This window comes from Penicillium pulvis, assembly GCF_028828015.1.
Source record: "Penicillium pulvis strain IBT 33274 chromosome Unknown contig_5_segment0_segment0, whole genome shotgun sequence".
NCBI lineage: Eukaryota > Fungi > Ascomycota > Eurotiomycetes > Eurotiales > Aspergillaceae > Penicillium > Penicillium pulvis.
In genome coordinates, this window is record NW_026643078.1 from 2043705 (window position 1) to 2057362 (window position 13658).

General features: G+C 48.1%; 6 protein-coding genes across 6 annotated transcripts; 2 read left to right on the forward strand and 4 right to left on the reverse strand.

Annotated features, from left to right (window-relative positions):
- Window positions 1–197: 197 nt before the first annotated feature.
- On the reverse strand, window positions 198–2043 carry N7503_007343 (uncharacterized protein; the record flags this gene model as incomplete). The annotated part of the gene is made up of 2 exons (XM_057066890.1): window positions 198–1897; window positions 1962–2043. The coding sequence occupies 2 exons, from the start codon at window positions 2041–2043 to the stop codon at window positions 198–200; spliced, it is 1782 nt and encodes a 593-aa protein (XP_056920571.1).
- Window positions 2044–3507: 1464 nt separating this feature from the next.
- On the reverse strand, window positions 3508–5082 carry N7503_007344 (putative FAD binding monooxygenase; the record flags this gene model as incomplete). Its single annotated transcript, XM_057066891.1, has 1 exon — window positions 3508–5082. The coding sequence occupies one exon, from the start codon at window positions 5080–5082 to the stop codon at window positions 3508–3510; it is 1575 nt and encodes a 524-aa protein (XP_056920572.1).
- A 362-nt stretch (window positions 5083–5444) lies between these two features.
- N7503_007345 (Zn(II)2Cys6 transcription factor) lies at window positions 5445–7647 on the reverse strand (the record flags this gene model as incomplete). Its single annotated transcript, XM_057066892.1, has 4 exons — window positions 5445–6653; window positions 6703–7167; window positions 7220–7247; window positions 7298–7647. 4 exons carry the CDS (start codon window positions 7645–7647, stop codon window positions 5445–5447), a joined length of 2052 nt encoding a protein of 683 aa, XP_056920573.1.
- A 422-nt stretch (window positions 7648–8069) lies between these two features.
- N7503_007346 (uncharacterized protein) lies at window positions 8070–9274 on the forward strand (the record flags this gene model as incomplete). The annotated part of the gene is made up of 2 exons (XM_057066893.1): window positions 8070–8638; window positions 8689–9274. The coding sequence occupies 2 exons, from the start codon at window positions 8070–8072 to the stop codon at window positions 9272–9274; spliced, it is 1155 nt and encodes a 384-aa protein (XP_056920574.1).
- Window positions 9275–9554: 280 nt separating this feature from the next.
- On the forward strand, window positions 9555–12075 carry N7503_007347 (fungal specific transcription factor domain-containing protein; the record flags this gene model as incomplete). The annotated part of the gene is made up of 7 exons (XM_057066894.1): window positions 9555–9563; window positions 9698–9798; window positions 9851–10362; window positions 10416–10732; window positions 10785–11204; window positions 11261–11514; window positions 11574–12075. The coding sequence occupies 7 exons, from the start codon at window positions 9555–9557 to the stop codon at window positions 12073–12075; spliced, it is 2115 nt and encodes a 704-aa protein (XP_056920575.1).
- A 322-nt stretch (window positions 12076–12397) lies between these two features.
- On the reverse strand, window positions 12398–13607 carry N7503_007348 (t-SNARE syntaxin; the record flags this gene model as incomplete). Its single annotated transcript, XM_057066895.1, has 4 exons — window positions 12398–12430; window positions 12480–13055; window positions 13110–13291; window positions 13352–13607. The coding sequence occupies 4 exons, from the start codon at window positions 13605–13607 to the stop codon at window positions 12398–12400; spliced, it is 1047 nt and encodes a 348-aa protein (XP_056920576.1).
- Between the last annotated feature and the right edge of the window lie 51 nt (window positions 13608–13658).

Consider the following 13658-nt stretch of genomic DNA (forward strand, 5'->3'; position numbering starts at 1 on the left):
ACTCTCAAGCGCTAAGTTGACCCGCTTTTCAACAAAAACCATGACTTTAAGGCGATCTGTGGGCGCGCTGACCGGACAACGTTTCAGCCGGTAGCATGTGAGGTCCTCTGCCCACTTTGGTTCACATATTTAAGACCTAGTTCCAGAAGCATGGGTATGTACTTCGACAACCCCTTGGGAGCGGCTCGATGCCAGAGTTACAATTGAGCCTGAGAGCGCCGTCTCGTGTCTGATCGGCGTACCCCCTCATTCAGACGAACATTCCGGATACATGCTCCAGCAATGATTATTAGGAGAGCAACCGGAACAGATGCTATGAAAATGCGATCCAAGGACGCAATATAAGCTGCAATCACCTTATCCCGTAACTGACCCTCTTTCAGCTCCCAAACTGCGTCAACAGACGACTTCACTGCACTTGCCACAGCATCCGATACACCGCTTGCAGCTAGACGTGTTGTAAGCTCGCTATCAAGAATAGCGCCACCAATGACCGGCCCGCACAAGCCTCCGAACAACTGTCCAAATGATACTGTCGCTATTTTGCTGGATACTTCTTCCGGTGCACTATCAGCCTGTACCGCAATATATGGCACATTCTGTACCAGACCGACGCCAATACCGTAGATTATCTGATACCCGATTATAGTGCTAGACTTGGCGTCACCATCGACAGTGAAGAGCAAGCCTCCGCCAATAGCAAGGAAGGCTGGGGCTACCAGGCCCCATGTCCAGCAGTGCTTTGTCCAAGTCATCATGAATCCTTGTAGAGCCTGAGACACGACAACAGACATCAAGAATGGAATGACAAGAATTCCTGCTTTGAGAGGGGTGACGCCTCGGCCTGCTTCGTAGAGAACAGGGAGGTAAGTCGCCGCGAACAGGTTGCACATAAGATTCAGCATAGCCATCATTGTGGCACCGGCGACTGTGCGATCGAGAAATATCCTAGGCATAACCAGTGGCCAAGTGGTTATCCGCTCCCAAAAGAGCCATGTCGCAGTTATGGCGAGGAAACCAACGAAAAGACCAACAACAACTGATGAGTCCCACGCATATGCATCTCCGCCCCATTGTACTGCCAGAATAAAACACACGAGCGCACTCGTGACGAGGAAATAGCCTGTGAAGTCAACCAAAATCGCTCTTTTGAGCAAGATTGATTTGCCTTTCCAAGAGTGTTTCGTCCAAGATTCAAGTTTCTTATCGAGCTTCGATTCAATTTCCTCCGCAATGGGCCACGGCGGGAGTGATGGGATAACGAGAAGGTTCAGAATGATACTGACCACCCCGAGAGGCAAGACCAAAAGAAAACACCACCGCCATTGGCCGCGACTTGTTAGAGCGCCAGCCATTATGGGTCCACAGGTTCCCGACACTGCATTTTGTATTCCAAAAAGCCCAAGAACTAGCGGACGCGACTCCAGGTCCACTAATTCCGCAACTGTTGTCTGCACGGATACCCAGCATCCAGCGGCTCCGATCCCTGCGATGGCTCGTCCGATGATCAGCGTTTCAATGTTGTGGGCTGCGCCGGAGACAGCAGAACCTATCATGAAGAATACTATTGCCGAGATGAGGACGTATTTCCCATTGAATAGAGCTAGCGCTTGTCCGAATAGAAGCATGCAAGCACACTGGGTCATGTAATATGCTCCACTGACCCAGCCTAGTTTACTCAGCCCGTTGAACTGTGATGCGACAACCGGGAGTGCGGGCGAGAGCATGTTACCACCGAGTCCACCCATAAATTCGGTGATCACCCAGCCCCAGAAGGCGAAGAAAAGACGATGGCCTTTGATATGTCTTCGTTCTTGGTGCTGAGTGAATTGCTTTGTTGGGGTGTTCTCCAGGTCAGGATTCTCGGAACGGACGTTTTCGATGTGTATCGTATGGCCTGTTGACAAAAAGTTAGTTGAAGATAAATTAATGATTGAACCCTCTATTAAAGACGTGCAAACCAAATTTCGGGTCTTTCGTCTCGGTGGGAGTGCTGCAGACCGGCGTGAAAGCGGAGTCTATGCATCTGGGATCAGACATCATTGCTTCGTGGGTGTTAGAATGACCGAAATTGATTGAGCCAGGCCTCCTGACATAAAGCCTGAGGGTGGAAATATCTGGGGAATTTCCTTGACTTATAAAATCTTGGAGAAGTCATTTCGCGGAGGCGGGGAAAGGTGCATCGGATCGGTGGCCCACTTTCTGTCAACTTTATTCGTTTATGTGGGTGCAGTGGATTTGTAGCACATATCCACTTGTGGATCCTCATGCCATATCACATTAAAGCGTGGCATGAACAATAGCAAGGGGACAGACAGAAATTTCATTTAAAGTGACTGCGTTATGTATTATACCAGCCATATTTATGCGAAACTCGGTCTCAAACTCTCGGGCAATACCCGTGAACACATCACACCTAAGTATAAGCGCAGATGAGCTTAGGGGTCTGGGATACCCAGAGCTGAGAGACAACTTGCACCGTCTTTGGGCGATTTTTGAAGCTCCGAGTTTTGATCTCCACTGTCGATTCTCGTGATACGATGTGGCCCACCTTCTGGATATTCAATTTGGAGATAGGTTCTTCTGGTGAGCAAGACTTTGGCTTCAGATGATTTTCGAGGTCGACTTCATCATCCTCTATTTTGAGAGGCTTTGGTTTACAGACATATCCATCTGTCTCGTGGCGCACAAGAAATCTGAGGCCGCCCAGCCGGTAAGAGACCATGCGGTGAAGCGACTTACTATTTATTATCTGGTTAAGAGTGTATTCCTTCTCGAATTCATGGCCGTAGCCCCGAAACTCGTGTGGGGGTTATGTTTCAAAGGCGGTGATTTCGTCGCGACAGAAGATTGCGGTCTGAGCAGCCAATTCCACCTTGATCGTGAACCGACGAGCGCGGCCTTTGGTCAAAGTGGGCTGAATGAATGAGAGAGGCTTGCGAGTATTGTGTCGGTCGGTCACAATATCGATTGAATGTATTTCAAACAATGGTTGCCCAATGTAGAGTGAGCGGAATAGCGGTAGCTTGCAAAATTATCATCCAAGAACAGAGACAGCGTTTCTCAACCCAGTGATCAAGGGCATCTAGACAATCCGTCGATCCATCACCGATGTCTATGTGAAAAGGCCCCATTCCCAGCCACTTTAATGGCCTCATGATCGAGCAAGCAGTTACCACTTGGGCATTACCAATCCTGTGAATGATATATGGGGACAATAAGTGGAGTTCGTGGAAAGCGGGTAGTAGAAGTGACCACATTCCGAACTTCCAGGACTGGGCCTTCGTTTTTCGGGCGACGCAGTTCTGGGGTCGAAATGAGGGGTAGATAACTTAAGACAGGCTTCGTGCATTACACTCGACTGACTCGTGATATAGGAGTATTATTCAATTTCTAAACGCAAGAGGTGAGAGGTATCAAACAGACCTTTCCAAGCAAAGAAAATAGCAGAGAGCAAAAGTCGTAAATCGTATGTCGTAAATAGCCCAGTTTCCACGCTATGCAAGCCTAAAACGCCAGGCCATGAGAAGAAAAGTAGTCATCTAGACTCGATGCAATCGAGGTACTTTCATATATGCCAGCAATATACTGATCCGGTCGCAATAAGTATGCAGCATCTCTCTTAAAGCCAACTTTGCCGTGATGCGGATTCCACTCAAAAACGGTGAGCTGAACACTGTGCGCACTGCACCACTTCTGCAGGTCTGGTCGCTGATCACCATAAACATGGAGCTGCCAGGACACTATATGAATTGTCGAGTAATTGTCCGACGATTCTGTCTTCGCCCACGGTAAGCGGTCTCCGGGTTGTATTTTCTCAGAGCCGACAGCGATCTGACTCATTGGACTTCCGCGGTAAGTACACGCGAGTTGAGAGACACCTCGGAAGACTCGAGTTCGCCCAAAATGGAACTTCATGATAAAGGGTACAAAATATGGAATGATCCAGTTCCGCAAAAGGCGTGAAAAGATTCCCTGATCTGTGAGAACGGTAAAACCGTGGTCAGTCGTGCCTATGACATTGAGCGCGAAAGCACGGCGTTCGGTCTCATATGAATCCAAGAGCTTTTTCTGTGACTCTCTATTCATTTTAGGGTTTCTAATCACAGTAGCGAGTTTCCAAGCGAGATTGATGGCATCCATGATACCAGTGTTCATTCCTTGACCCCCCACAGGGCTGTGGATGTGCGCAGCATCGCCAACGAGGAATGCCCGGTTTTTGTGGTACTTTTCGGCAACACGATGATGAATACGGTATGTAGAGAACCAGTTCAGCTTCTTGATCACGAGTCCTGATGATTTCTTGATATCTGGTAGTACGTCTTCGAAAGTAATATCTGGGTGAGGAGTTGATATATCGACTTTCTGATCTCCATCTGGAATGATGGTGCCGACCAATCTGACATGTCTACTATCAGAAAACGGAAGCAACATGGTGAATTTGTCGTCCTGGATTCTCAAATGACCTTCGCCGTTGAAAAGGGGGCTGTCGTCATCTTCGGCTTCGAGGTCGACAATATAGAACAGGGGGACATAAGTCTCGCCCTCGTATTTGGCGCCAATGCTACGTCGAACTGCTGAATGTGATCCGTCACAGCCAACAATATATGTTGCTTCACAGGCTATTTCGCTTCCATCGATCTTTCGGCGCAAAGTTGCGATGACACTGGATCCACGATCCACATACTGCAGGAATTCTGTGCCTCGCTCCACCAGGACTCCAAGAGACTGGAGTTTGTTTTCCAGAATGCGCTCATGATCATCTTGTGGAATCATCAATATGTATGGATATGGGGTCAATTCTTTGCCAACGTCTGATAGCTGAATGTGCGCACAATGATGGCCTTCAACCCATATGTTAGTTGCTGGTAGCTGATACCCGCAGGCTTGTAGTTCGTCAACCAGGTCAAGCTGCCGATATAGCTCCAGGATGCGCGCATGGACGACAAGAGCCCGAGAGTGTTTCGCTGGGCCTTCTGATACGTCAACGATACGAACTGTGATACCCTGTTTATGGAGCCAGAGAGCAAGCACGAGACCTGTGGGTCCTGCACCGATAATGAGGACATCTGTTCGGGCCATTGAATTGATGATACTAGTAGGGTAAGGTGAGGAAGGTGGTAGAGAGTCAAAGTAGATGACACAACTATTTTCTTTAAATATGAGCACATTTAGGGATTTTGACTTTGTTATTCCGAAAAACATCAAAGGCGTCACAGCTGGCTTCGATCATCCCAGCTGACACGGGTAACCGGGGCGGGCAACCCCGTGGTCGGGCGCAGTAGTCTCCGACGCCGACAATGATATGGGTGTAGTGAGATCGTCGCGTTCCGATCGGCGCGACCCGTGGGGGAGCCTGCTACATGTGACCGAACGTATCGAGCAAGGTATCTTTGTCTTTGTCTCACAATCAAGCCTCTCCACACGTCATCAGAGACTCGTGATCAGAGACTCGTGAAGTGGACTATATCATCCATCAACGATTCTTGGAACTGATTCAAAAGACAATCCCACTCATTCCAGTCCATTGGGCTAGTATCTTGAGCTAGAAAATCAAAATCTCTGTTATCGTCAAGTTGTAACATAGATGGGTCGTGATGAGATTCCATAGTGTTTGTTTGTTGGGTCGAACTAGAATTCCCCTGTGTTACGTGTGGCTCGGTGACACATTCTGGATTGCTAATCAAAGTAGCTATTATTGTCGGACAGGTTGTTGGAGCACGATGCTGAAGGTGACATTCTTCAGTGTACGATTTCCAGGCCTTGACCATGAGATTCTGCAGGGCCAGGTGAAGAGGCCTGCCCGCATTTCTACGCCTTTGTCCAACATGGCGAGAATAAATATTCCCAACGATTTCCCACACCTTGCTTTTCTCCTCTGGATCATTCCGGACGCGCATTTCAGACAACATGAAAATCATCGCGTCCCAAGGCATATGATGCACCGTGTGCCACCCAAACCGCTGGACATCGGCGTTTGTTTGAGTATAATCTGCATATTCAGTCATCTTCAGACAATTTTCAAAGATTATGTCCTTCTCAGCTTGTGAAATGCGAGTATTGCAGTCTCGATACTGCCGTGGATGGTGCGCCATCAACCTTGTGTAATGTATGGCTGAACGGGCCATCATTATAGTAGCCAGATGAAGAGGAATAGATCGGTCGCAATACTGTAAAAACTTCTTCTCCATGGTTTTCTCCAGTTCATCGATAGCAATATCCTTTTGCTCAAGTGACATTGTTGAGGAGGATAAGAAAGCCCACGGCGAATTGGAGGGACCTGCATCCTTGCTCCAGCGACTAAGCCATTTACCGAACTCGCTGCGAGCAAGGCAGAACATCATTTCCGTTGGACCCTGCTTTTCACAGGGTGATTCAGTCATGCGCGGGTCTAGATCGCTATCATTGATGTTCATGGGTGGTTTGGTGTCAGCATTAGTGGGCAAAGGACTGGAAGCGACGCCACAGGATTGCGCAGATGTCGCATCTAAAATCACAACTTGAAACCAGATCCGACGTCTCATTTCAGTCTCAAAGAAGCTTAGTCCATATCCAGAACCATCTCGATGGATCCCCATTCTCTGGGCAATTCGCGAGGCAACACCGCTCATAGTCCAGGTGGTATGTGGGTCGGAGAATGCACGCATAGACAACTGCCAAATTTGTTAGAATCAGTTAACAGAGTTGAAATTGTAAGCTCACCAGGTAGAGCATGAATGCCTGTAGCACCATCAGGTTGGAGGTACGAAGAATTGAAGCCTTGCTCAGGGCCAGTTGCGCTCCTTGTCTGTATCGTGAGAGTAGCTTCTTTTTGCTTTCTCCAAAAGACCTTTCGACCTCATCAGCCCGTAGAGACCCCAGTGCGATGCAATATATGGCAAACATCAAAGCCTCTAGCTCTTTTCGCACCCTCGGGAGATCGCCAGTGGCCTCTAGTATCTGTGGCTGAAGTGTTGGTGTATGCACAATTTTGATCAAGGGATTGACGTTTTCGAGAAACGTCTGCCACAATTTAAATATGTGGAGAGCGTCCGGGTGTAGTTCAGTGAGGCTCTCTCGAGTCGCAAGCCCCATGAGCATCATGGGCTCATTGATATCCTCTTCTTGCGACAAATCATCATTGCGTTCATCAGATGTGTTGCCTAATACGTCTGCAGCATCCGGAAGCTATATCGGGAGATCAGAAGTATGATAAGACAGGTAACAGAGTATAACGCACCTCGTAGCTAACACTGGTCCAAAGAGTACTGTTTGAATGTTAAGTAAGACTCACGAGTTGGTTCAAGAGATTACTAACTTGTCGAGATAAATTGAATTTCCCTCTTTCATGATCATCCTCCCCGATCCATTTGACTTCGATTCGGCCTCAAATGGCCCATCGCCAGTCGGAGACGATCTTTTAACGGGCTGATCAACTCGTGAAGGCTCTGGGGTCATTTTCCGAAGTGACTTCTCGCGTTCCTGAGACGCATTTCCACTGGTGTCGCGCTCTCTTTTACGGCGACGCGGCGGTGGCGGAGGACGATAGAAACAATCAACATTGGCCTTTGCACAATTTGAGCAAGGCTCTTTGCGATCACATTTGACCTTTCTGTTGTGGCATACGACACATGAGTATGGCTTCAGTGAATGCGGCAGTGACGCCATTGTGGGCTCCGTGCCCACCAAGCGGTGCAGATTCCCAGACGCTTCTTGTTGTCTTGCTATCGCCACTCTATCTTAAGCTCCATAGTCGGATAAGGTGACTGCAGATTCAAGTTGTTGTGAGGAAACGCTCGATCCCCGTAATGACGGGGCGATATACGCCTAAGGCACCAATAGCGTTTCGGCCTTGGTAGTGGGGCAACTACATTATCAATGTGGGCTCTCGTGTTTCAGGTTTCGATATGACACTCCACAGTCTCCTCTCATGTCATGACCTCCAGACTTTTGAGAGTAAAAATGGGTCATTATCGGTCACGGGGACTCGGCTAAGTGTGCGAGATTCAATGAAGATTGCTGCATTCCGACACTTTCCGCGTCACACCACACACCATTGCTGGCATGATTGATAACTCAACAACCGAACTATGGCACCAATTTTTAACCGACTTCGCACCGCTCTTTCTCGTCGAGACAAAAGACTATCTTTTTCTGTCGGACCAAAGGAGTCGTTTTGGAAACGACTCCCCGACAAAGTCCTCGTCAGATTGGTCTCATTATGTGAACTAGAGAACATAGTGTCGCTAGCATTAACATGTCGTTTATTACATCGACGAATTTTCAAGAACGAATTGGCTATATCACATTCATACATGGATCTCCGTCGACGGCGGGGATCTAATTCAAACAACAATACAATCTCCTCGCCGGGTGACGACTTGACCTTCATATCCGAGCTATTCCCACCACCTCCACCTCAATATGCCATAGGTGACAGTCACGATGATGCCGATTATTCCTTTGCCTATCTAGCAGACCTTCAGCGGTGCTGGACGACCTGCATTCAGTTGTCTTATTATCTGGCCGATCACGCCGTTCGACATCATCTGGATACGGACCCCATTGCTCGGCCGCTTTGGACATCTTCCAAGACAGAGAAAGAAGTTGTCTATAGTAAAGCTGTTGAAGCACTTCATGTCAAACTCCTTCATTCAATGTATGGGCCCCTAAAATTCAGTAGTCAGACCTATAGCTAATTGAAACCAGGGCGTACGCGATCTTCTTTCTTGAGTCCTGTGCAGCAGACGATTCGGGTTCGAACTCCTCGCGCCAGCTCGTCAACCTTTTCAAGTCCATTGGTGATCAGGAATCTATTCTTCAGTCAGCACCGTTCACAAACTCTCAGTGTCTTCTTTCAACTCAGCACTGCTTGGAGCTTCTTTGTGCAACTGTCCGCCGGCTCATGCACCCCGAATTCCCTTATTCATCCTCCGAAAATTGGGTCAGTCTTCTCCTAATGACTTCCACTTTAGAGCGAATCCTCCAATTCTTCATCGCAGTTGCGCAAGATGAGGAGAAAAGAGATTCCCCGTCCTGTGCCTCGAACTGGTCTCATCGGAGGGAGTTTATGTGGCAGATGCGTAAAGACCTGGGCCAGTATATGGCGAGCTCAGATTCAAGTCCCAATGAAGTCTCCCACGCTCCCCTTGCTCTTGATAAAGTCTGGTTTGGGGCTTGTCACCAGGAAATGCTTCGAAGAGGTGCCGTCCCGCACGAAATTGAAGAACCCGTTCCGGTCCTCCATGGGTCTGCGGTAAAATTGCATTGTAAATACTGCTACATCGAGGAATAGAGATTTATTTGATTTGGATAGAGTGCCTACAAAAGGTTGCCAAGAAGTTTTGTACAGTACAGTAGAGCATGGGCCGCGCTCGCACTAACCTATCTTGTTCGGATCCCGGCTTTTCGGAGATCTCCGACACCAAGGCTAAGGACAACCTCACGTTCGCTCCTAATTCAGCTTCGACTTGATCAATAGCATCATCGAGCCCATAATATAACATAAACAGTTTGAGTGTCTTACTGTTCTTATTCTCATCTTACCCCCAGGTGTTGGCAAAATGATGGCTACAATGCCCGCAGTAAGTTACCCGATGACTGACAAAATGAGCATCTTTGATTGACTTCTCAATAGTGCGACTTGTGCCATACAAGAAAGGTCAGACATGATCACCAAAATGACGGCTAGCTTTACTACTGAATTAACTTTGATCAGGTGAAATGCGATCGGCAGGATCCATGTCTGAATTGTGTAGATGCACGGGTCGACTGCCGTCGTGCTCGCCAGGCGAGAATTCATCGGCCGAGAGTCTCTCGGTACGTGTAGGCAGTGCATTCATCAGCGATGGGCGTAACTGATTATGAACAGTCTGGAAGCTTTGTCGGACCGATTGGCAAAGCTTGAGAAAACAAATGAGGACACCTCGTCTTTCTCATCGCCTTCGCCAGTCATCGGCAGCAATGACACAAATCAAACGGCGTTGCCATCACCGCAGGCAAAGCCTATGGATTCCACGCACTCGGTATCAAAGAGGAAGCATCATTCTCATTATTCCACCAACCAAACAAGTCCCTCTGGCCAGCACGGAAAAAAGCGGAGGATATCGCAAAGCACTATATCAAACATCCACGGCGAGCGACATTTACCAGGCTCAGCGCGGCATGCCAGTGAGGCAAGGGAGTACATCGAACATGAACTTCAATGCAATCCAGCTCTGTCAAAAGACAGGCGAACAGCACTAGAAATGGCACAGAAATTTGTCAGTCAACTTTCGAATCCGGGATTTCATCGTTATGAGACTGGTGCTGCCGAGGAACTAGAAAATGGAGATACAGCGCCTCCTGCTCTAACGCCGGAGCTGCTGTATATGATGTTACCAGGTAAACTCCTCAGAAAGCACATCCCGTATGGAAATTCATACTCACTGCTCTAGGTCCCGACAAATCGACCAATTCCCAAGGAACAATCGCGTGGCCAGATCATATATCAGATCAAACACTAGAGCGTATGGGCCTAGCTATTATTGAGCGCAGTGAGAGTGAGCAAATTCTTCAGCTTTACCGAATCACAGTATGGGTAAAGGCTATATCTTGTATTTCAAAATTGGCGCCATTGATATCAAGTCAGCCTCTGAAATTACATTTCAGGAATCTAAAGAAGCAGTATGAGGCAGCCGCTATTGAAGAACTGAACTCAATCCCTTTAGCAGCTTCTCCAAGTCTGACTTTGCTACAAGCATTGCTATCCGGTGTAAGTGGAATCGCAAACCACTGCGTATCTACAATTTACTCATTCTTACCAGAAACGGTTGATGCAATATTTAGGGAACATGTCCCGTTGTTGGATGTTCACGGCCCACGCTTCGAGGATTATTGTCGCCTTGAACTATCACAATATTACCAATCCCATACCCCAGAATGAAGTGGAAGGAGATATACATGCCTGTGTTTACACATGCTACTACTTTGATAAGACTTTAAGCTTGCTTCTTCTTCGACCACCGTCTTTACCAGAGCTGAAAGTTGAGCCAGCACAATTGATTCACTTGGATCCAGAATTGCCCACGACAGCAATGATAAGAGGAATCGTCGACCTGGCGCATCTCAAAAACACTCTCGTGCATGTTCTTCTCGATACCAAGGAAATGAGCGATATTGAGAAGGCAAGCCTTCTGTCCGATCTTGTCATCCGCGCGCAGACGGTTCACTCCGGCCTTCAAATAGTAAATCTGGACTACTCTAACCCAAACCTAGTGCTAGATGGCTAACATATCTGCAGCAACAAAGGCGGCAAGAGTTAGACTTTCCGACTACATGGCCAATCCTGCGCCGTGAATGGCTATCGATGGATTTCAACTACTTCTCGGTCTTGACCACAATCATCCGAGCACGGTCTTCGGTCTTGAAATCTCGTATGGTGTGTGAAGACTGCCTCTACGCAGCCCGAGAGGGACTTATCACTCTTCGGGCCTTGCAAGAGGCATTTTCAACTGATGAGATATCGGTCAACTCCTATCCGTACTTCCTGACGTGGTATGTTCTCATTCCATTTCCTCGAGACCTAAGAGACAGCAAGTTAATCTCATGGTCAGGACCATGCTTTTATTTCCTCTTTCCCCATTCTTCGTACTATTCTGCAACGTTGTCGCGACATCGGACCACCGCGATTTCGAAATGATCAAGGAAATCACCGGCAATCTTCGCCAGTTTGCCAAAGCAAACGCCTCAATTGGCAAGCTCTATGGCCTTTTCTCCAAGTTTTTAGATCTATGCATGCCGCTGATCAAGGAAAAGGATCCATGGTGTTCCTCTGAAAGCACCGTGCCTGAGTTCCCTGATGGTTCAAATAGTGGGAGAGAACTTCCTCAGCTCGGCAGTCCATATACGGAGATGTTTGGCCGAACTGCCAATCATACTTTAAATATACCGCCAAGTCCGGGTCCTAGCAGGGCAGTCTCTGACGTACCACGATCGGTGCCTTCTGTGGAAGGATGGGATGACAATCTTATGTGGGAGTTGTTCGATAACCAACCCTCCCTAGGGTGGGCAGAGTCGGAGCTTTGGGATGTAATTACACAGTCAAATACAGCGTGAACAAACTACATTATGAATTTTCTAGGCATTCTCTTGGTAATAAAGTAGCGTATGAATACTAGCAAGTTTATGGGGGTTGTGGATTAGTACATGATATTTACTTCAGTCTCTTGGAAAGGACACAGTCCTGTGAAGAGAAGGAAAGGGGGGAAATAGAGAGCGAATGGCAGACATCCAGAGTCTAGTCGCAAGACAAAAACAGGGTGGAATGCTGGATAAGGCGGACATGCAGAAGGGGGGCCGTTATCTGTCTGAAAGGTACAGCCAAGTATTATAATACAGTGCTGAAGGACAAAATAAAAAAGAATAAAAAGGTGTCTTATCACGAAATCAAGACCCAAAGGAGGAAGAAAATCTATGAGGATTAGCATTATCATAAATATTTGGAACCAAGGAGTACATACCATCAGCACGCCAAACATTTTAGCGATAAGCCATCTGTTGCCAGAAACGCGAGTCCAATACTTCATCAACTCTCGCTGTGCACCTTCCACATTGTCCACGACGTCTTCTGTGTTGGCATCGATGCGTTGAATCATTTCAGACTGCTCGCTGACCATCTGAGCTAGTTGGCCGAAGATACCACCGAGTTCACTAATTGTCCGTTCAATTGCCTCAATAGCTTCTCCGCGGGCCTGGGTGTAGCTGTTGCTCGACTGGGCCTCCTCCATAACCAAGAGTTGCTGATCTGATTGCATAGAGGGCCGTCCCAAGGGTGAAGGATTTGAGGGGTCCAGAGTCAAAAGATCTGAGGAGTTTCCTTGATATCCTCCGGGCTGAGGGGTGCGTCTCCCCGAAGGGTTGTATAAAGGTGAATCGGAGCGTTGCGAATCGAGTGCACCCTGCGACTTGGATGACACAGAGGAGACAAAGTTTTCAGTTCTTGAGCGAGATGCTTGGATATTCTTCGTCCGGACTTCCAGAACGTCTTTGAAGCTGGCACCCACATCGGCCAGTTTACCCTGTAGCATAACAACAACCTAAGACCTATTAGCAATGGCCCGAGCACGCGTTCTTCAAGGAACCAGACTCACGTTATCATTGTGTTCGCCTTCCTGGTCTGTCTTCGAGCGGTTTATTTTTGGGTGTTGTGCCTGGGTCAAGGCGGATAAAGACGCGATTTGTTGATTCAGGGATGCCAGATCTTGCTTGATCACGTATGTCAATTCGGAAATCTCGACGGGTCGGTCATCGAAGAGAGTTTTGCGCTTTGCCACTGATTGCTGTCAGATTATGACTTTCCTTGCCTCCGTTGCTTGATCTTATTGATACTCACACTCTGCCAGTCGCTGCAGCTTTGCTGTTGTTCCGGTGATCCCCTTCCCAATGTCCCTTGCCCTTCGCGCGAATTCCGAGCGCCCCGACCTTACCTCCTGCGCTCCGGATGGCGATCCATTGGCCTGTCGCCGTTGAGTATCTGTCAATAGCGCTTGGCGCTGTGTTCCAACTTTCGAAGCTCCCTGCCGCTTTTGGGCTTGGCCTAGGATGGAGCTAAACTCGCTGGTGCGATCTTGAATTGACGGGCCGGTCATTATGTAGGTATGAAAAGAGTCGAATGGAATAAGAAGGATGGGTGGCGTATC